Source organism: Lissotriton helveticus, chromosome 9, assembly GCF_964261635.1.
Source record: "Lissotriton helveticus chromosome 9, aLisHel1.1, whole genome shotgun sequence".
Classification (NCBI taxonomy): Eukaryota; Metazoa; Chordata; class Amphibia; order Caudata; family Salamandridae; genus Lissotriton; species Lissotriton helveticus.
The window spans coordinates 842301212-842316488 of NC_136070.1; the positions used below are offsets into that span (position 1 = coordinate 842301212).

Consider the following 15277-nt stretch of genomic DNA (forward strand, 5'->3'; position numbering starts at 1 on the left):
CAGCATTTACGAGGCCAGCCAATGGAGAAGAGGGGCGGGTTCAAGCCCCCATACTGCAAAACATAAAATCTCGGACTCCGCCCACTGCGTGGGACGCTAGTCCAAGACCTAACAAATCTTTTCACAAAGGAAGTGTGTGACGTGAAGGAATATTTCAAAATTAATTTTGCACATACCACCAAGTGCTGTCCAGATTTAAAAAGATTTGATTATGATTAAAGTCACCATGTTGACACGGGATGTGTTAAGGGTGCTAGGCAGAGCTTTAAGATCTTACACATACTTATAGTTGACATTAAACACTGGGTTAACATACACATTTAACAGAACAAATGAAAAAAAGACTTGGCTAATCATAGGTTATCTAAATTGTTGCCGCCCCAGGGTGATTAACAACAGGATCTTTAGCTGATAGGTAACAGGTTTTTGCAACAGACAAACAACAAGAAGCTCTTCCCTTGCTAAATCTTTTGACTGGCTTAGTGTTATACCCCATATAACCTGAGATGTGATGTCATCCAAGACTCACGCCGCCTGAAAACAATTCACATCGAATGAGCATTGAAATTCAAAAGTGTCAGGGTTGTCAAAAAAGCTACTTGGACTGCTTGCATTCCATGGGTACAATACAAGTGGGTCTCCATGGAGAGCACTAAATTGACTGTGGTTATTGGTTGGGGGAAAACTTTGATTCAGGCTGAGACAAATGGTTGGATTTTAGTGCACAGTGCTGATGTAAACTACCCCCAGTCCTCTTGCTCCTCCAAGACATTAAACATTAAAAGACTAACCCAGAACGTTAATGATTGAAAGCTTCTGTAGGCTGGTAATCCGAGATCTTCTGGGTCCTTGGCACCACAAAGCACTCTGTTCAGTGATGAGATGGTCTTTGTGAACTAAGAGTTGGTTAATTCCCTCGAGGGTTGTAGCACGGTAGAATAAAGGTCTTTAGGGTGGAGGTGAATTCTGTTGACCTGGTCTTCTAACAGTTCTGAATCGTCTAGAAAAGAGAACTTCACTTCTCTGTTACCCCTAGTGATAATGGTGGATTCAAATCTTTCCTCAAGAGAACTGTGCCAAAGCTTGGTCAAGACAGGATGGGGGGGGTTTAAATATAGCATGTGCAGACTGTACACTGTTACACTGTATTCAGTGTATGTCATGAGCGGCCCTTGAAACATAATGAGGAACATGACAATTTTGAGGTGGCCATTGAGGGTTGTATGAAGCCGAATAAGTGTTCAAAATATGGGAGAGTGCTTTTGTTAAAGACAAAAGAGGCATGCATCTATGGGGAGGAGATGCCGATCACATTGTAAGTTATAAAATCAGTAACCTGGATGGTCGCTCTAATATGGCATGAATGTATGTGAGAGTGACCATTATCAGTGGTAATGTGTCAACCCAAAGATGTAGTGTTCTCTTTCTTCGCCACATTTAGTACAGCGCAAATAACTGTTGAGGGCTGACTATTTGAGGCAGTATTTTTCTGGTCTGTGGAATTGGAAGAGGTGGCAGTTGAAAACCTCTGTGGTGTTAGTTAATAAATCTGCTGTACAGTCCAGACTATTATTGTAATTCTTAGTAAGTAAGTATTTCTTTATTCGGTTTTTGTCATGAAGAAAAACCATAAAAGCATATTACACAAATAAATTACATTTCACATTCAACATTAAAACGGAATACTGCCTCTTAGAAACATTTTTTTTTTTAAATGTGATGTTTTAAAAACAGGCAAATTTGCTATTAGGTGCTCTGTGGTTTATACAACATTAAAACAAATTCATGATATATACATAAAGCCTTGTAAGGGAGCATCATCTTGCTTTATACGTGCATAGTTAGGTTGTCAATGGACGTAATTATACAACGATTTTTATAAATTTAATCGATGTCGGAAAATGCGTTTCAGAAACTTAACAATGTACTTCGATGTCCATTCCTCACCCAGATACTGTAGGAATAGCAAGGCCGGGCGGCATCTTCTGATACCCATATGTTTTAATAGCGGAATCAGCCAAACCTTTCTATGCTCCCTGTAAAATTTACAGAAAAAGAAAGTATGAATGGTTGCCTGACTTGAGATCTCATTGCACGGACATAAGGGTAGTTCTGAGACCCAGTTATTTCTTGTAGGAAAGGCAACCAGACGAGGTAAAATGTTCAACCTGAACCTAGTTAGGAGAAATCTCTCAAAGGTGGTGAAATCATGGGTTAAATAAGGCTGAATAGAGAAAGTTGTTTGGACAGCCATGGAGTGTTGGACAGATGGTTTAGAGGCTTCTTTGGTTATCCGTATTTCTTCTAGATGTGTGAGGGACAGCACCTTTAGTGCCTTCCTTGATAATGACCGAATAGAAGTTGGTACCAGGTAGTATTTTTCCAGTCCTAGTTCATTTAAGAAACATTTTATGTATGATAACCAGCCAATCTTATGTGACTGGGCCAAGCCCATACAATCTGAAATAATTTGCTGAGTGAATGCGTTTTTGTCTGTCGACCAAATGCGTTGCCAAAGAAGGAGTGGTTGTATTTTGGCTAAATCCAATAAATGAGAAATACCCAATTCCATGTGACACGAAAAAGTAGATACACTCTTTGGTACCGCTAGGAGGAATCTCAAGAAAGCGTTCTCTGCCACTTGTAGGCTGCTGGTGTTTGCATACCCCCAGACTCAATAGCCCCATACAGCGCTACTGATTGGCATTCAGCATTATAAATCTTTAAAAGCTCTACCGGCGACCTCTTTCCCAATTTATTTGGAAAATGTACGAGGGCCGTAGTGGCTCTCATAAGATGGAGTTTTCTGGATTCAATTGCTGATTTCCAGTTGAGTTTATGGTCGATAATAATTCCCAAGTATGGATATTGTGCTGTGATTGCCAATTTCTCCTTATTTAGATGTATATCCTTGGTCCTTTTTTTCCTTGGTCCTGCTGTCATAACAAAGGTTTTTTTGATGTTAATGCGTAAATCCAGCTTACCCATAAATTGGGAATATCTAATTAGCGCCTTCTGCAGTTTTAAAGGGGTACGGGCCAGTATCACCGCGTCGTCCGCGTAGAGCAGAGCTGGAATCGGACGATGTTTTATTGATGGGAGGTCCTGGCTCTCGCCAAACCGTTGGTGTAATGCGTGAAGAGGAAGGGAGCCAGGACACACCCTTGTCTGACTCCTCGCTCTACTCCAAACGACGTGGATAGCTCGACCTTTACCCAAAACCTCACCCTAGCTGAGGCATTGGAGTATAATTCACGCAGGAAATTTACCAAAGATGGATCTACTCCCATATCCAGTAACACAGACCAAAGTTTAGCATGGCAGACGCAGTCAAAGGCTGCTGACAGATCCACATATACCATGTAAATACTGCCCGCCTTTGCACATACGTACTTGCCTAATAGCATTGTCAGGTTTAGGGCCTGTTCAACTGTCCCTAGGCCCTCCCGAAACCCGAATTGAATGTCCGAAAGGATCCTGCCATCGTCCACACACTGCTGGAGACGTTCAAGAATGATTCTGCCCGCCACTTTGCCCAAGGAGTCCAGCAGTGAGATCGGGCGGTAGCAGGATACCTCCTGACGGTCCCCCTTTTTAAAAATAGGGACCAGAATTGATTTGGACCATGAATCCAATAGTCCCACCTCGCAGGCTGCCTTAAGTACCCTAGTCAGAATTGGGGCCCAAAGGTATAGATTTGATTTAAATAGATCTATTGGAACCCCATCAGGGCCCGGAGCCTTGCCGTTTTTACTGGCTTTTAGGGCCTGGTAAACCTCATCAATAGTAATTTCTAATGTTATTGGATAAGAAAACACGGGTTGAGCAAAAGTTGTGTCTTCTTGCCTACACTCATTGCCTAGGCCTTTCTCAAAGATCATTATTGTAATTCATGCTCTGTACACAGTTACCATTTTAGTTTTGATAATACTTAATGTTTTGCCTGCCTTCACAGACCTGAACTAAAATATTTTCCTTCCACTAGGAGGGAAGAAGACATCGACGGTATGACCACGATAAACACATGTCTGATAGGAAAGGAAAAGTGATCTGCAAGTACTTTCTGGAGGGCAGATGTACCTGGGTAAGAAATCCCATACATTTATTTCTCTTAAATCAGTACTCGAGGATTATGTAGATGGGCTGTTTTTAAGTGTGTTTCTCTGAAAATTCAGATGTGGATTTAATAATGATATGCTGAGTATATAAAAATTTATTAAATTGCGTAACTCCACGTTCTATGACTGAAGATCCTACTTCTGCATTAATGTTGCCATTGCCTTTAAGATTAAGTATAAATTGCTATTATTAAGCTTCCTTTGCCATCACAGTAGGATTTCAGAACACAACACTTTGTTCAGTCATACTATTTGGTTGACTGTATTTCCTCTTTTTTAGCTTTATTGCTTTGATTAACATCCGTACCATTTTTTTTATCAAGACATGGCAGTTAAATTACTCTCATCATTACTCTGTCCATGTTTTGCTCAGTCTCAATGATGCCTGAATCAGAAGAGGCTCAAGTTCTTAACTTCACGTGTATTTTCAAAGAAATAGGTCTCTTCCCATTCTGACGATATTGTGTGAAAATAGATTATCTGATTCACCCTTTACATCTGACCATTTTCCTCTAGGGGGAACACTGCAACTTCAGCCATGATTTCGAAGTTCCACGACGACGAGGCCTTTGCAAGTTTTACGTCACTGGCTATTGTGCAAAAGCTGAAAATTGCCCTTACATGCATGATATCCTTTTCAGTGTTAATATATATTTCAGATATGTATTTAAGTAATCCTAAATAACAGCAATTTCTTTTTGTTTAATGCTTGCGTATATATTAAAAGTGTGAAAGATGAGCCAATTAACTTTGTTTAGTATATATATATCTATCTTCAAGGTACAAGCTTTAATATAAAAGATGTAAGCATGCTCTCTTTGATGCTACAGTGCAGACTAATAGTGACATTTGTGACAGATGGATTTTTACTTGCATAATAAGACATTGAGTTGACTGTAGCAAAAACAAGAAGGGATCTTTGTAACAGAAGGCTTGAAATTGTGTAGAGTGTCCACTCATTTCCCATCTGCCCGATGTGTAGTTAAGATGCAGTTGTTTCAGAATGATAGATTTTCCAGTTTTACTTGGGTAATGTTAAATTAATCCCCTCTACCAATGAGTGCTGCTGGAGACAACATCTGGACCTCACCAGTCTGGACAGCGAGGCATGGTCTAAGTTTTGCAAGCAAGGATAAAGACATCAAGCACAAAAGATATCTTGATCCTGTGGTCATCAAGAGGAGGGCCTTTGATATACAGTGAGCCATAACTAACAGCCCACGTCTGATCTGATCTCCATGACGATCATATTCCTGCTGGATCGGACCGAACCATTGCTGCAGCAGAAAGACTGTTGCAGTAGCTTGGAATGCAGGCTTACCACCTGCATGAACATAGACTGGTTACTGCAGCACCTCCATCCTGTTAGATTGATTGCTCAGTAGGTTGCAGTTCTTAGAAAAGTAAGGGTCCTGGCAGTGAGCACAGTCCATGGCTCAATTGTTTTATCAGTATGGACAGCTTGATATCAAATTACCATCGCTCCTACTTTCATGAATTTTGCGCATGGAATTAAGTCAGGCTAATGAAGAATTGATAGAAGAACATTTGCTGCACCATAATGTTTGCCATCTTCGTGCCATCGGTTTGGGGTTCATCCATTCAGTTCTTACATTTTTGTTTTGTTTTGTTGATCTTTACTTTTGCTTCTAGCTCACATTAAACATACTATCATCCTGCTGCACACCTGCTAACTTGCCACTGGCTTTAAAAGTTGCAGTTGGGGCCAAGATGGCGGACTTGCTTGGCTGAGATCCCGTCCGGCCTGATTTAGAGGAGCATCTCCTGTGGTGCTGGCGTGCCCCTGTTCTCTCCTTGTAGGGTTGTGGGGATTGGTGAACCCTCAGTACATGAACACAGAGCAGAGAGCCTTCCTGTGAGCACGCAGGAGCGGCGGCGAAAGTGCAGCGGGGGACTCAGAGGTAACCCAGCCGTCCATGAAGCGGCACTGGAGGGCTAGCGACCATGGAGTGATGAAGCTCCTTACCTGCAAGGCAAAGGGGGAGGGCTGATCATAACTACAGAGCCTAGGCCGGACCCGCAGCAATGATCGGGATGCGGCGAGCCCCGGAGTGGTGCTGAGAGGACTGTGAATTTTGGACCATAAGGCTCCGGTGATGCAGAGTGAGTAAGTGGAAGGTTCCCAGAAGTGGAGGGCCCAGCAGAAGGTCCTCTGGAGAGGGGTGAGTGCCCTGGGGGGCCCTCCCACTTCTTTATTGGGTTTTCAGAGACCTGCACCAGCGAGGGTAGCCCTGCTTCAGGACCTTGGGTCAGGAAGGGCGTGCCACACTTTACCCTCCAGGATGTGGCTGCGGATGGGAAAAGAGGTGCCCGAGACTGTGAAGGTGTGTCCCGGCATGGTTGGAGAACGGTTGTATCCTTTGGAGGACACAAGAGCCCACCGGGTGTCCAGCAGAAGAGGTGTGAGTGCTTGGGGGCTCTCCCCTCCCCAGATCCAGTGGGGAACGAATCCGGAGCGAGACGAGCTGTGGCCCTGGTGTACAATCATGGGCTCTGCTCCGCGGCGAAGACCCTTGGGTGACATCGAATTTCCTGAGGCTGGACGGGGCTCTGCTGAAATCTGGGCAATGGGCTTGATCCTTAGGACTCCCTTGGGTCAGGCACAGTTGACAGCGATGGCACATCCGATGTTCTGCAGGCCATTCAGGAGTCAAAGGCAGCGCTGGAGACCAAGATCAGAGAGGTGGAGATCGATGTGGCCCTGCTGCGCCAGGATCTCCGGCTGTATATGGGGTGCTGGAAGCAGAAGGAATGATCTCCAAGCTGGAAGGCATGGTGAAAGGCCTCTTCTACCGAGGTGGCCCGTCTCACACACTCCACTAAGACGCTTCAGGATCATGCAGAGGATGCTGAAAACAGGGCCTGAAGGAACCATCTGATAGAGACTACTAGCCGCAGATTCCTTAACATAGAATAATCCCCAGGCGTGAGACTGGACCCCAAAAACTTTCTTGCCCAGCATCCCTACGTGCCGGGCGGGCGGTGCCACGCAACTCCGCCCGACGTCCTCCGCGGGCATGATGTCAGCGAGGTCACATAAGCTCCACTCCGGCGCGCTGACGTCAGTTTTCTTCTTTTCCGTGTGCAAATTGGACCCGAATCGTGTACTCCGGGCCTGTTTTCAGGCCTCCCTTTTTCGCCTTGGGCTTTTTTTCTTGAGAACGGTCTGCAAATGCCTTCGGGCTTCAAAACTTGCTCATCTTGCGCCCACCATATGTCAGCTACGGACCCTCACTTCATCTGCATGTGGTGTTTGGGAGAGCACCATGACTCCACAGACTGTGAGGCGTATCAGCAACTGAAACCGAAGTCCCGGCGGGAGCGCCGGATGAAACTCCTCTCGGCTCGCATGTCCAGGTCGCCATCGTGACCGCGTCCGTACCTCGCCGACGGTTTCAAGAACCGCAGCGTGCGTCTCCGACATCGTCCTTCTCACAGGTCACAAGAGCGTTGCTCACCTGTAGGTAAGTGTTGCAGTTTGTACCCGGGGGCCGGTCCCCGACCTGTTGGTGAGCGTAATTTCTCCACGGGTGGTGCGGCCCGCGCGTCTTCAAAATATCAGCAGTTTTCCGGCGCGGGGGCGACTAGAGTCCAGATGGAGGCCTATGCGGCGGTCTTGCAGGGCTCCTTGGCTCCTCCTCCTCCTCCTGCGACGTCTGCGGATCCCTTTCCGCTTGCAGGGACTTCTGCAACGTCGCCGGTTGCTCCAGCGCAACAGGTTCGGCTCCAGGTTCGGAGGATGTGGTGCCGTCGGGGTTCCCTCCTTTGGACCACAGCGCCTCTGCCTCGCCGCAAACCCTCGCAGGGGTCCCTGTGGTGTCGCAGGAGGTTGCCGGGGCTCGGGGTGTGTCCCCGAGTCCCCCTCTGTCCTCTGGGCAGGCGGCGGCCTTGTCCAAAGCCGAGGTGACGCCGCTCAGGTGCCAGCAGTTGCTGGCCCTGGCGGTGCCGCAGGGGCAGGCTAGGGGTCGGGCGTGTCCTTGAGCCCCCCTCATCCCTCCTTGCAGGCGGCTGCCTCGTTGGGGGTCTAGCCGACTCCTTTTCGGTGCCGTTCCTTAGCCGCCCGACTCGGGCCCAGCCGTGCTCTTCTGCGCCGCGCGTTGGAGCGGAGGTCGTTCCGGATTTCCCATGTGGCGTCGGTCGACGTTGACCTGCCTCCGGTCGCGTACTCTACGGCGCCTGACCATCATGAGTTGCTGATTCGTCTTCGGACGCCCCCTCCTCCCCGGAGGTTCGGCGGTTGATGGTCTTCTCCGGAGACGGTTCGCCGCATCGTGGCTTTTTCCCGGCGTCGTCTCCTCACTGTCACCACAACCACAGTCTTTGCCGGAGGCGCATCAGGTCCCCCATTCCTCGGCCCCTTTTTCCCCTTTCCGATCTAGGCCTTTCCTTACTCCGGTGGGACTGGGGGACGGCCACCTTAGCTTGCAGCCGTCGCCCACAGACGAACTGCTTTCCTCACCGCTGTGCCCCACCGAGGCGGGTGTTGCCTTCGCTTGGGCTGTTTATATGGCTGTGGGTATTCTGCGCATGGGCGATCCAGCTGCCCATTTCCCCACGGATCATCTTCTGGAGGTCCTCCATCAGGGCTCTGGTGGTCGGGAGCTGCTTCTCCCCTTCGAGGCTTCGCTCCACACTTTACTTTTGGGGCTTAGGGGCGGCCCGCCACGGGGGACCCGGTGCCCCAACAACTTCTGCACCGACACCACCCTGCGCCGCATGACCCTGTCTGTCTTACCCTTCACCCCTCTACCAGGGGTCCTCTTCTACAGACTGCTTTTCCGTCCCTGCCAGCAGTGTTGTTTCCCCCCATCACTGGAGGCCTGCTGGTTAGATCCCTGGGGGCGCAATATCTTCGCCTCCACCAGCTCAGCCTTGCGGCCCCTTAACACTCTGTGTGTCCTGGCTAGGGCCACTTCTTGCTTGTGGGACTCGGCTGAGTCCCTTCTGTCTGCTGTTTCTCGGGAGGGTGCCTGTTTTGATCTGCTGCACCATGTGTTGGATGGCCAGGAGCTGGGGTCATTCATTCTTCGCTCCGCTCTGGACATTTCGAAGGTGCTTGGTCGTACCATGGCTTCTTCTGTGGCCCTTCGCCGACATGCCTGGCTACGGGATAGTGTGTTCCCGGAGAACGTTAGGGAACGGTTGGTGGACCTTCCTTTTGATGGCACTCTTTTGTTCCATGCCCCTGCGGACTCTGCCATTCAGAGGTTTCTGGTGGGACTTTGTCCTCATCCTCCTCCCCCCCTCAGTGACCGGTAAATCATTCTGGTTTTGAGAGGTGTTCTTCCATTGTGTTCTGGGGCCTTGTTGCGGGTAACCCTGGTTGTGTGTGTTCTGGGTGATTATTGTGCCTTCCGGTACTTTTGTTGGACTTTGGTGCTGTTGGCTGCTGGTCCAGCCACTTTCTGATTGTGGTTTTGGCTGTTGGTCAGCTGTTTTGGCCCTGAGATTAGGCCTTCTGTGTATTCTTTTTGGCTGATTGGCAAGCCATCTGCGGTTCCTCCGCGAGTCTTCTTTGTTGTCCTCTGCTGCGGATATATTATCCTAAGAGTGTTCCCATGTTCTTGGGACATAACATGCCCTATGTGGGGTAGTGGTAGCTATTATATAGCCCTATCATGTGCTGGGAGGTGTGGTCGTCCTTTGGGCCTCTGTTCTCCGTGGCGTCACGGTATGTCGCGGGTGCGATCTCCTCTTTCTTGAGGCTGGGGTTCCACTACTTAGTGGATTGTTCCGTCCAGGGCGATCCCTTTTGGGGTTGTTCGGGACGGTTTACTAGTCTTGCCCCTTGTTCTGAGCCTGACGTGGTCCGGGCGTTTAGTTTCGGGGCATTGTCAGCAGCTGGCTGCCCCACCTGCTCTTCTGTTCTGTGGCCTTGGCCTGGGCCGTTGTGAGGTCTCGTCATTCTTCCGCATGCCTTCGTGCTGCGGCACTGTTCTGTCTTGACTTCGAGCTGTGAGGGGCTCGGAGGCCCTCTTCACTGGGTTGTTTCCCAGTGGAGGGCTTTGTTGTACTTCTACCCCTTCTCCTTGGAGTCTGTAGGTGGTTCTTCTTCCTCTGCGTTGTCTGTACCTTGGGGCTTCCGGTGGAGGTCCCTGGTACGTTGACTGGGCTTGAGGTGGTCTGGCCTGCTTCGTTTTACCCTTGCTTCTCCTGTTGGTGGAGGCTGGGTTGTCTCTTGTCGTTATGACACATCTCCTGTGGGGTTGGTGTTCCTCCACAATTCTAAGGTTCTCTTCAGCTCAGGGCCTCTGACTCATTCCCTGTTGCGGTGGACGGGGTTATTTTTCCCTGTCCCCGTGTCTGGTCCCCTGTTGGGGGTCTTGTGCTCGTCTGAAGCTGGAGAGGTCCTCTCGCAGACCCTCCTCCCCTTTGGGTATGGCTAGGGTATCTATTCTACATTAAGGAATCTGCGCTAGTAGTCTCTATCAGATGTACGAGTTACTTACCTTCGGTAATGATGTATCTGGTAGAGACGATTCTAGCCACAGATTCCTTCACGACCCACCCTTCCTCCCCGTTCTGCGAGGACCCTCTGTTTGGGTTTTTTGCAGTCGCCTCCCTTTGGGTGTCTTGTCTTCTATGGGTGTCCTCTTCCTTTTTAGGTCTCGCCTGTCGATGCGCATGCGCATCGAGCTTGCGAGACTATGGGGGCTTATCCACTCTTTATCCAACTTGCAAGGAATCGTGGCGATTCCTTGCAGTGCACGAGAAATTGAAGCTCAATGCGCATGCGCAATGAGCTTCAAAGCGCGTGCACAAGCCCCCAGCCGCCTGCATTGCCTGCTCTCTCTGTCACAGCCTCCCCCAGCTCCGCCTCCTCACTTTTTGATTGCACGGCCGTTAGGCCGTGCCTCCCCTACTCTACTCCCCCCTCCTTCTCCACTCCCCCTCACGAGTGTCACGACGCACCTCCGGATCCGCCCCCTCCCCATTTTCTCTGCCTGCCATGTCGCGTCGCATTTCTCCTCCCCCCTCCCCCCAGCCGCCTGCCTTGCCTACTCTCCCGCCCCCTCACTTCTTGATTGCACGGCCGCTAGGCCGTGCCTCCCCTACTCTCCTCCTCCTACTCTCCTCCCCCCTCCCCTTATCTGGCCTTCCCTCCGTCTGTTCCCTCTCCCCGCTCCGGACACCTAAGTTAAACTGTACAAAACAAGAGTCTACAGTAAACAGAAACAAGAACACAATTTGTATGCCTTTCACCCACACACGTTCCAGTAAAATCAATATTATGTTCCATAAAGCCGGACAAGAAGGAAATTCGGACATGAAGGGCAAGGGGGCAGGGTTTAAATTCGTGAACTGCTTCTTTTGCAAAAAATGGAATTCCCAATCAAACCAAGTTGTGAAAGCACTTCCAAAAGAGTTTGCATGTCGCCGTGTTTCACCAAAGCCCTGCACTGTTTGTAGCGATAGTAAACGGCAATGCCTACGTCCTAGCACAAGTCCCTTTGTAACCAGCGGCTAGAATGGAACAAACACCATTAAGAGTTTTTACATATATGGAAAGACAGTTTATTCTATTTTTTAGCAAGCACGAGGCACATCTATGACTGCATGTAATTCTTTTCATGTGTGACAAGTGCACAAGCAGAATCGACTTTATACCAGAAACAATTGCAGGAGCCTAGCTTACTGCAAAGGCGTCTGGACTAGGGGTTTCCAAAATCTGCATAAGCTGCTTTTGCATAATTACGTGACATTTCAGAAAAAATGATGTGAAATTACCCAAAATGCAAAACTGACATTTGGAATTATATTTTTGTGTGAAATGCGTTCTCACGTCCAGGACACATTTAGTGATAAAAAAAGTAGCTCACAACCACAGCAAACGGAGATCACTAGATTCTGGCCATTTATTGTTGTTCCATTATGCGTGCGCTCATTTTTTTGCTGTAAAGGACTTAATTATCCGGCCTAATAGATGATTTGGGAAATTTTGTGAAACAAGCCTAATGCAAAATCACTAAAGGTCACACCTACATAACGGAAATCTCGCCCCGGCCTAGTCGAGAGGGCTGTTATAACAAATCCAGGATATATTGCCGGATCAGTGGTTTAAAATAGAGATCAATAGAACAATCTGTGGAAATTGAATTAAAAAAAATTGAACAGAACCTCGAGGAACGCGAGGAAAATGGTAAGACTAATGAACAGAATTACCCTCAAAATATAATTCTTATTACGAAATGCTGATGTTGATTACAGGGTCATTTATGGGGCAATTTAAATAGATGACATACACAGAGTTATCACCCCTTTTACAATTAAATAATATCAAGAGCTTATAATTATTTAAAAGAAAACCAAGTGCCCATTCATTGTTCAAGAGAAATCTAGTTTTTATAAGAATGTGTAGAGTCTATATTTAATAATATTTTATGCAGATTTTTTTTTAAATAGGCTTATGGTGAGTGATATATTAACAAGTTGAAGTTATGAGGATGAGGATGGTCGTATTTGTTGTATCATTATTTGCACACATAACAGATGTGTTTTTAATTAAGAATATTATAAGAGAATTTTTGATTTGTTTGTAGATGCCTCTTAGATTTGTGTGCAACTTTGAGGCAGCTTTAAATTGGTTGCAGTGATGTTGGAGACTGGTCATCAATGAGTCTTGAAACATTACATTTGCCTGCACAGTATCCCTCTGCTAGAAGAGATAGCACCTACGAAGAGGGCAAAAGTGTGTGGTAATGTGCCACGCCTATACGCCACCTCAATAAGAGGTGGGAAAAAAACATGTTTTTATAAGTAACCCTCACCCACTCTAGTAGTGGCATTTTTCATCATCGGGTTCACCCTGACCCCTAAAAGTCAGGGGGGCCTCCATCGTGTTCTAGGGAGCACTTTGAGTGTTTTTATCTGAGGGGATGTAGCAACTAAATAAAAGTCCTCTTCCAACTCCAAGGTATCCCTTTATTAATGGGGAGGATGGGAAAGATTAAAAACTATGGAAGGGGCATTCATGATATTGTGGTCCTTGACCATTAAACGGCAACATGTTTTTGCCCTACACTACTCACCTTGATAGGTCCTGGCATATGTCAGGGAAGGTTTGTTTTATAATACTTCCCCGATTATATTAAATTAAACCTCGGGGCCCTGTCCACTTATATTCCGTCCATACAGGGCTAGGTGAGCAGTGTCTTAAGCTGTGCGCAGGTGCAAAAGAGTAAAGTATATTTGCGCGCTTGTCTGAAAGAGTAGTTCATCACAGTGTAGCCTCCTCCCTCGAATCACGCTGTGCGCATGCGATCAGTATTTCATGTTGCGCATGCCTATGGGATACACGCATGGTACCTTGATGAAGCTTTTTTTCAGGGAATTGTGTTCATAGTTGGGGTTTCTGGGTGAACCCCAACTCACCCTCACTCACCCTCAACCCCTCACCCTCAACATCAACCCCTCACTCACCCTCACTCACCCTCACCCTCACTCACCCTCACTCTCACTCACCCTCAACCCCTCACCCTCACTCACCCTCAACCCCTCACTCACCCTCACTCACCCTCACCCACCCTCACCCTCACTCACCCTCAACCCCTCACCCTCACACAGTGCAATAGGTCTCGGAGCATTTGAGTTAGAGCTTTTAGAAATGTTTATGGCTTTTTTTTTTTGTAATTCTTTAGCATTGGCTACAGGAAACAAAAATGCTAAAGATTTACAAAAAAAACCCATAAACAATTCTAAAAGCACTAACTCTAATGCTGCGAGACCTATTGCATTTCCAATGCTTGTTTTTCTGGTCAGGTATCCATCCGGTTGGTTTCCCTCCAGCGTGAGGGCCTACTTTGGCTCTTTCTCTCTTTTGTTAGAGTTCTGATCCCCTCCTGATCTTCTTCGTTGGGGGTTCTTTTACCTGTCCTTGACCACCTCCTCCTCCTTTTAGGAGGTATGGCCATTCTTGGCAGTATAGTCTGGAGATGGATTACTGTTGCTCCTCTGTTCCGGGCTGTGGCCCTTTCCCTTGTGGTTGTAGTTGCAGACTTTCTTTCTCTTTCTTTCTGTCACAACGCTTTTTCATGCTTGTGCCTCCAGGGTGGCTCTCGCCTTGGCTTGCAAGGTGGTTCCACGGAGTGGTGCTTATGCTTTTCTTGCTATGGCTTCGCCCCTCTGGCCTGCTAGTGCTTTACTGTCACTTGGTGCTTTCGCCTTGGTTTGCACCAGTTGTTCCTCAGAATGGTGTTCTGCTCTTCCCTGCTTTGGCCTGCTGTTGTAGCCTTCTGGCGCCTTGGTGCCTCCTAGTGGTGTTTCTCGCCTTTGTTTCTCTCCATTTTGTCTATCTGTTTTTTTCGCACACTGTTCCCATGCTCTCCTCAGTTTTGTTGTGATGGCTCTGCGTTGTGGCGCGGAAAAGTTCTCCGAAGCAAACTGACGTCAGCGTGCCGGGGTGGTACTTATGTGACCTCGCTGACGTCACGCCCGCGGAGGACGTTGGGCGGAGTCGCGTGGCACCGCCCCCCCTGTGCGCAGGGATGCTGGGCAAGAAAGTTTTACGGGTCCAGTCTCACGCCTGGGGAATGTTCTACGTAAAGGAATCTGCGGCTAGAATCGTCTCTACCAGATACATCGTTACCGAAGGTAAGTAACTCGTACATCTTTGCTTTGTTGGGTTCCCGGAGGGAGCAAAGGGGTCCCACCAGAGGCCTTCTTGGATTGGTTAATTCGGTCCTGAATCAATGGGACCCACTTATCCTTATGTATTATCATTGAATGAGCCCATAGAGCCTTGGCTCAGAAGCCCCTGCCGGGAGTCCCGCCTTGCTCTGTGATTGCGAAGTTCTTGAACTACAGAGACACCGATGTGGTCCTGCAGGGGGCAAGAGCACAGGGCCACCTTACACACGAGTCCCGCCACATTATTATTTTTCCAGATTACACCCATCATGTTTAGTGAATAAGACACTGCAATATGAACCTCTCCTATATGTTTCTCTATCCTGCACAACTGCAAGTGCTGCATTTCTTGAAATTGCATTTCTTTGATACTCCGGAGAAGGCTTGGACCTGGCTCACAGAGCAGCGTCCACTTAGCAAGCACTAACCGCCCTAGTGGCAAACGAACCATCCTTCGGAGGCGGGGTCAGGGGAGTCAGGCTGTAGGTAAGCACCAAAAGAAATCTGGATGG

At 48.0% G+C, this 15277-nt stretch overlaps 1 protein-coding gene across 2 annotated transcripts in view; it reads left to right on the forward strand.

The window, feature by feature from the left end:
* Window positions 1-15277, forward strand: part of ZC3H4 (zinc finger CCCH-type containing 4) — a 121700-nt gene that overhangs the window by 71133 nt on the left and 35290 nt on the right. For both annotated transcript variants that reach the window (XM_078661016.1, XM_078661015.1), the window contains exons 8-9: window positions 3986-4084; window positions 4635-4746. In XM_078661016.1, the coding sequence (XP_078517142.1) occupies window positions 3986-4084; window positions 4635-4746 (211 nt within the window). The remainder of the gene's footprint in view (window positions 1-3985; window positions 4085-4634; window positions 4747-15277) is intronic.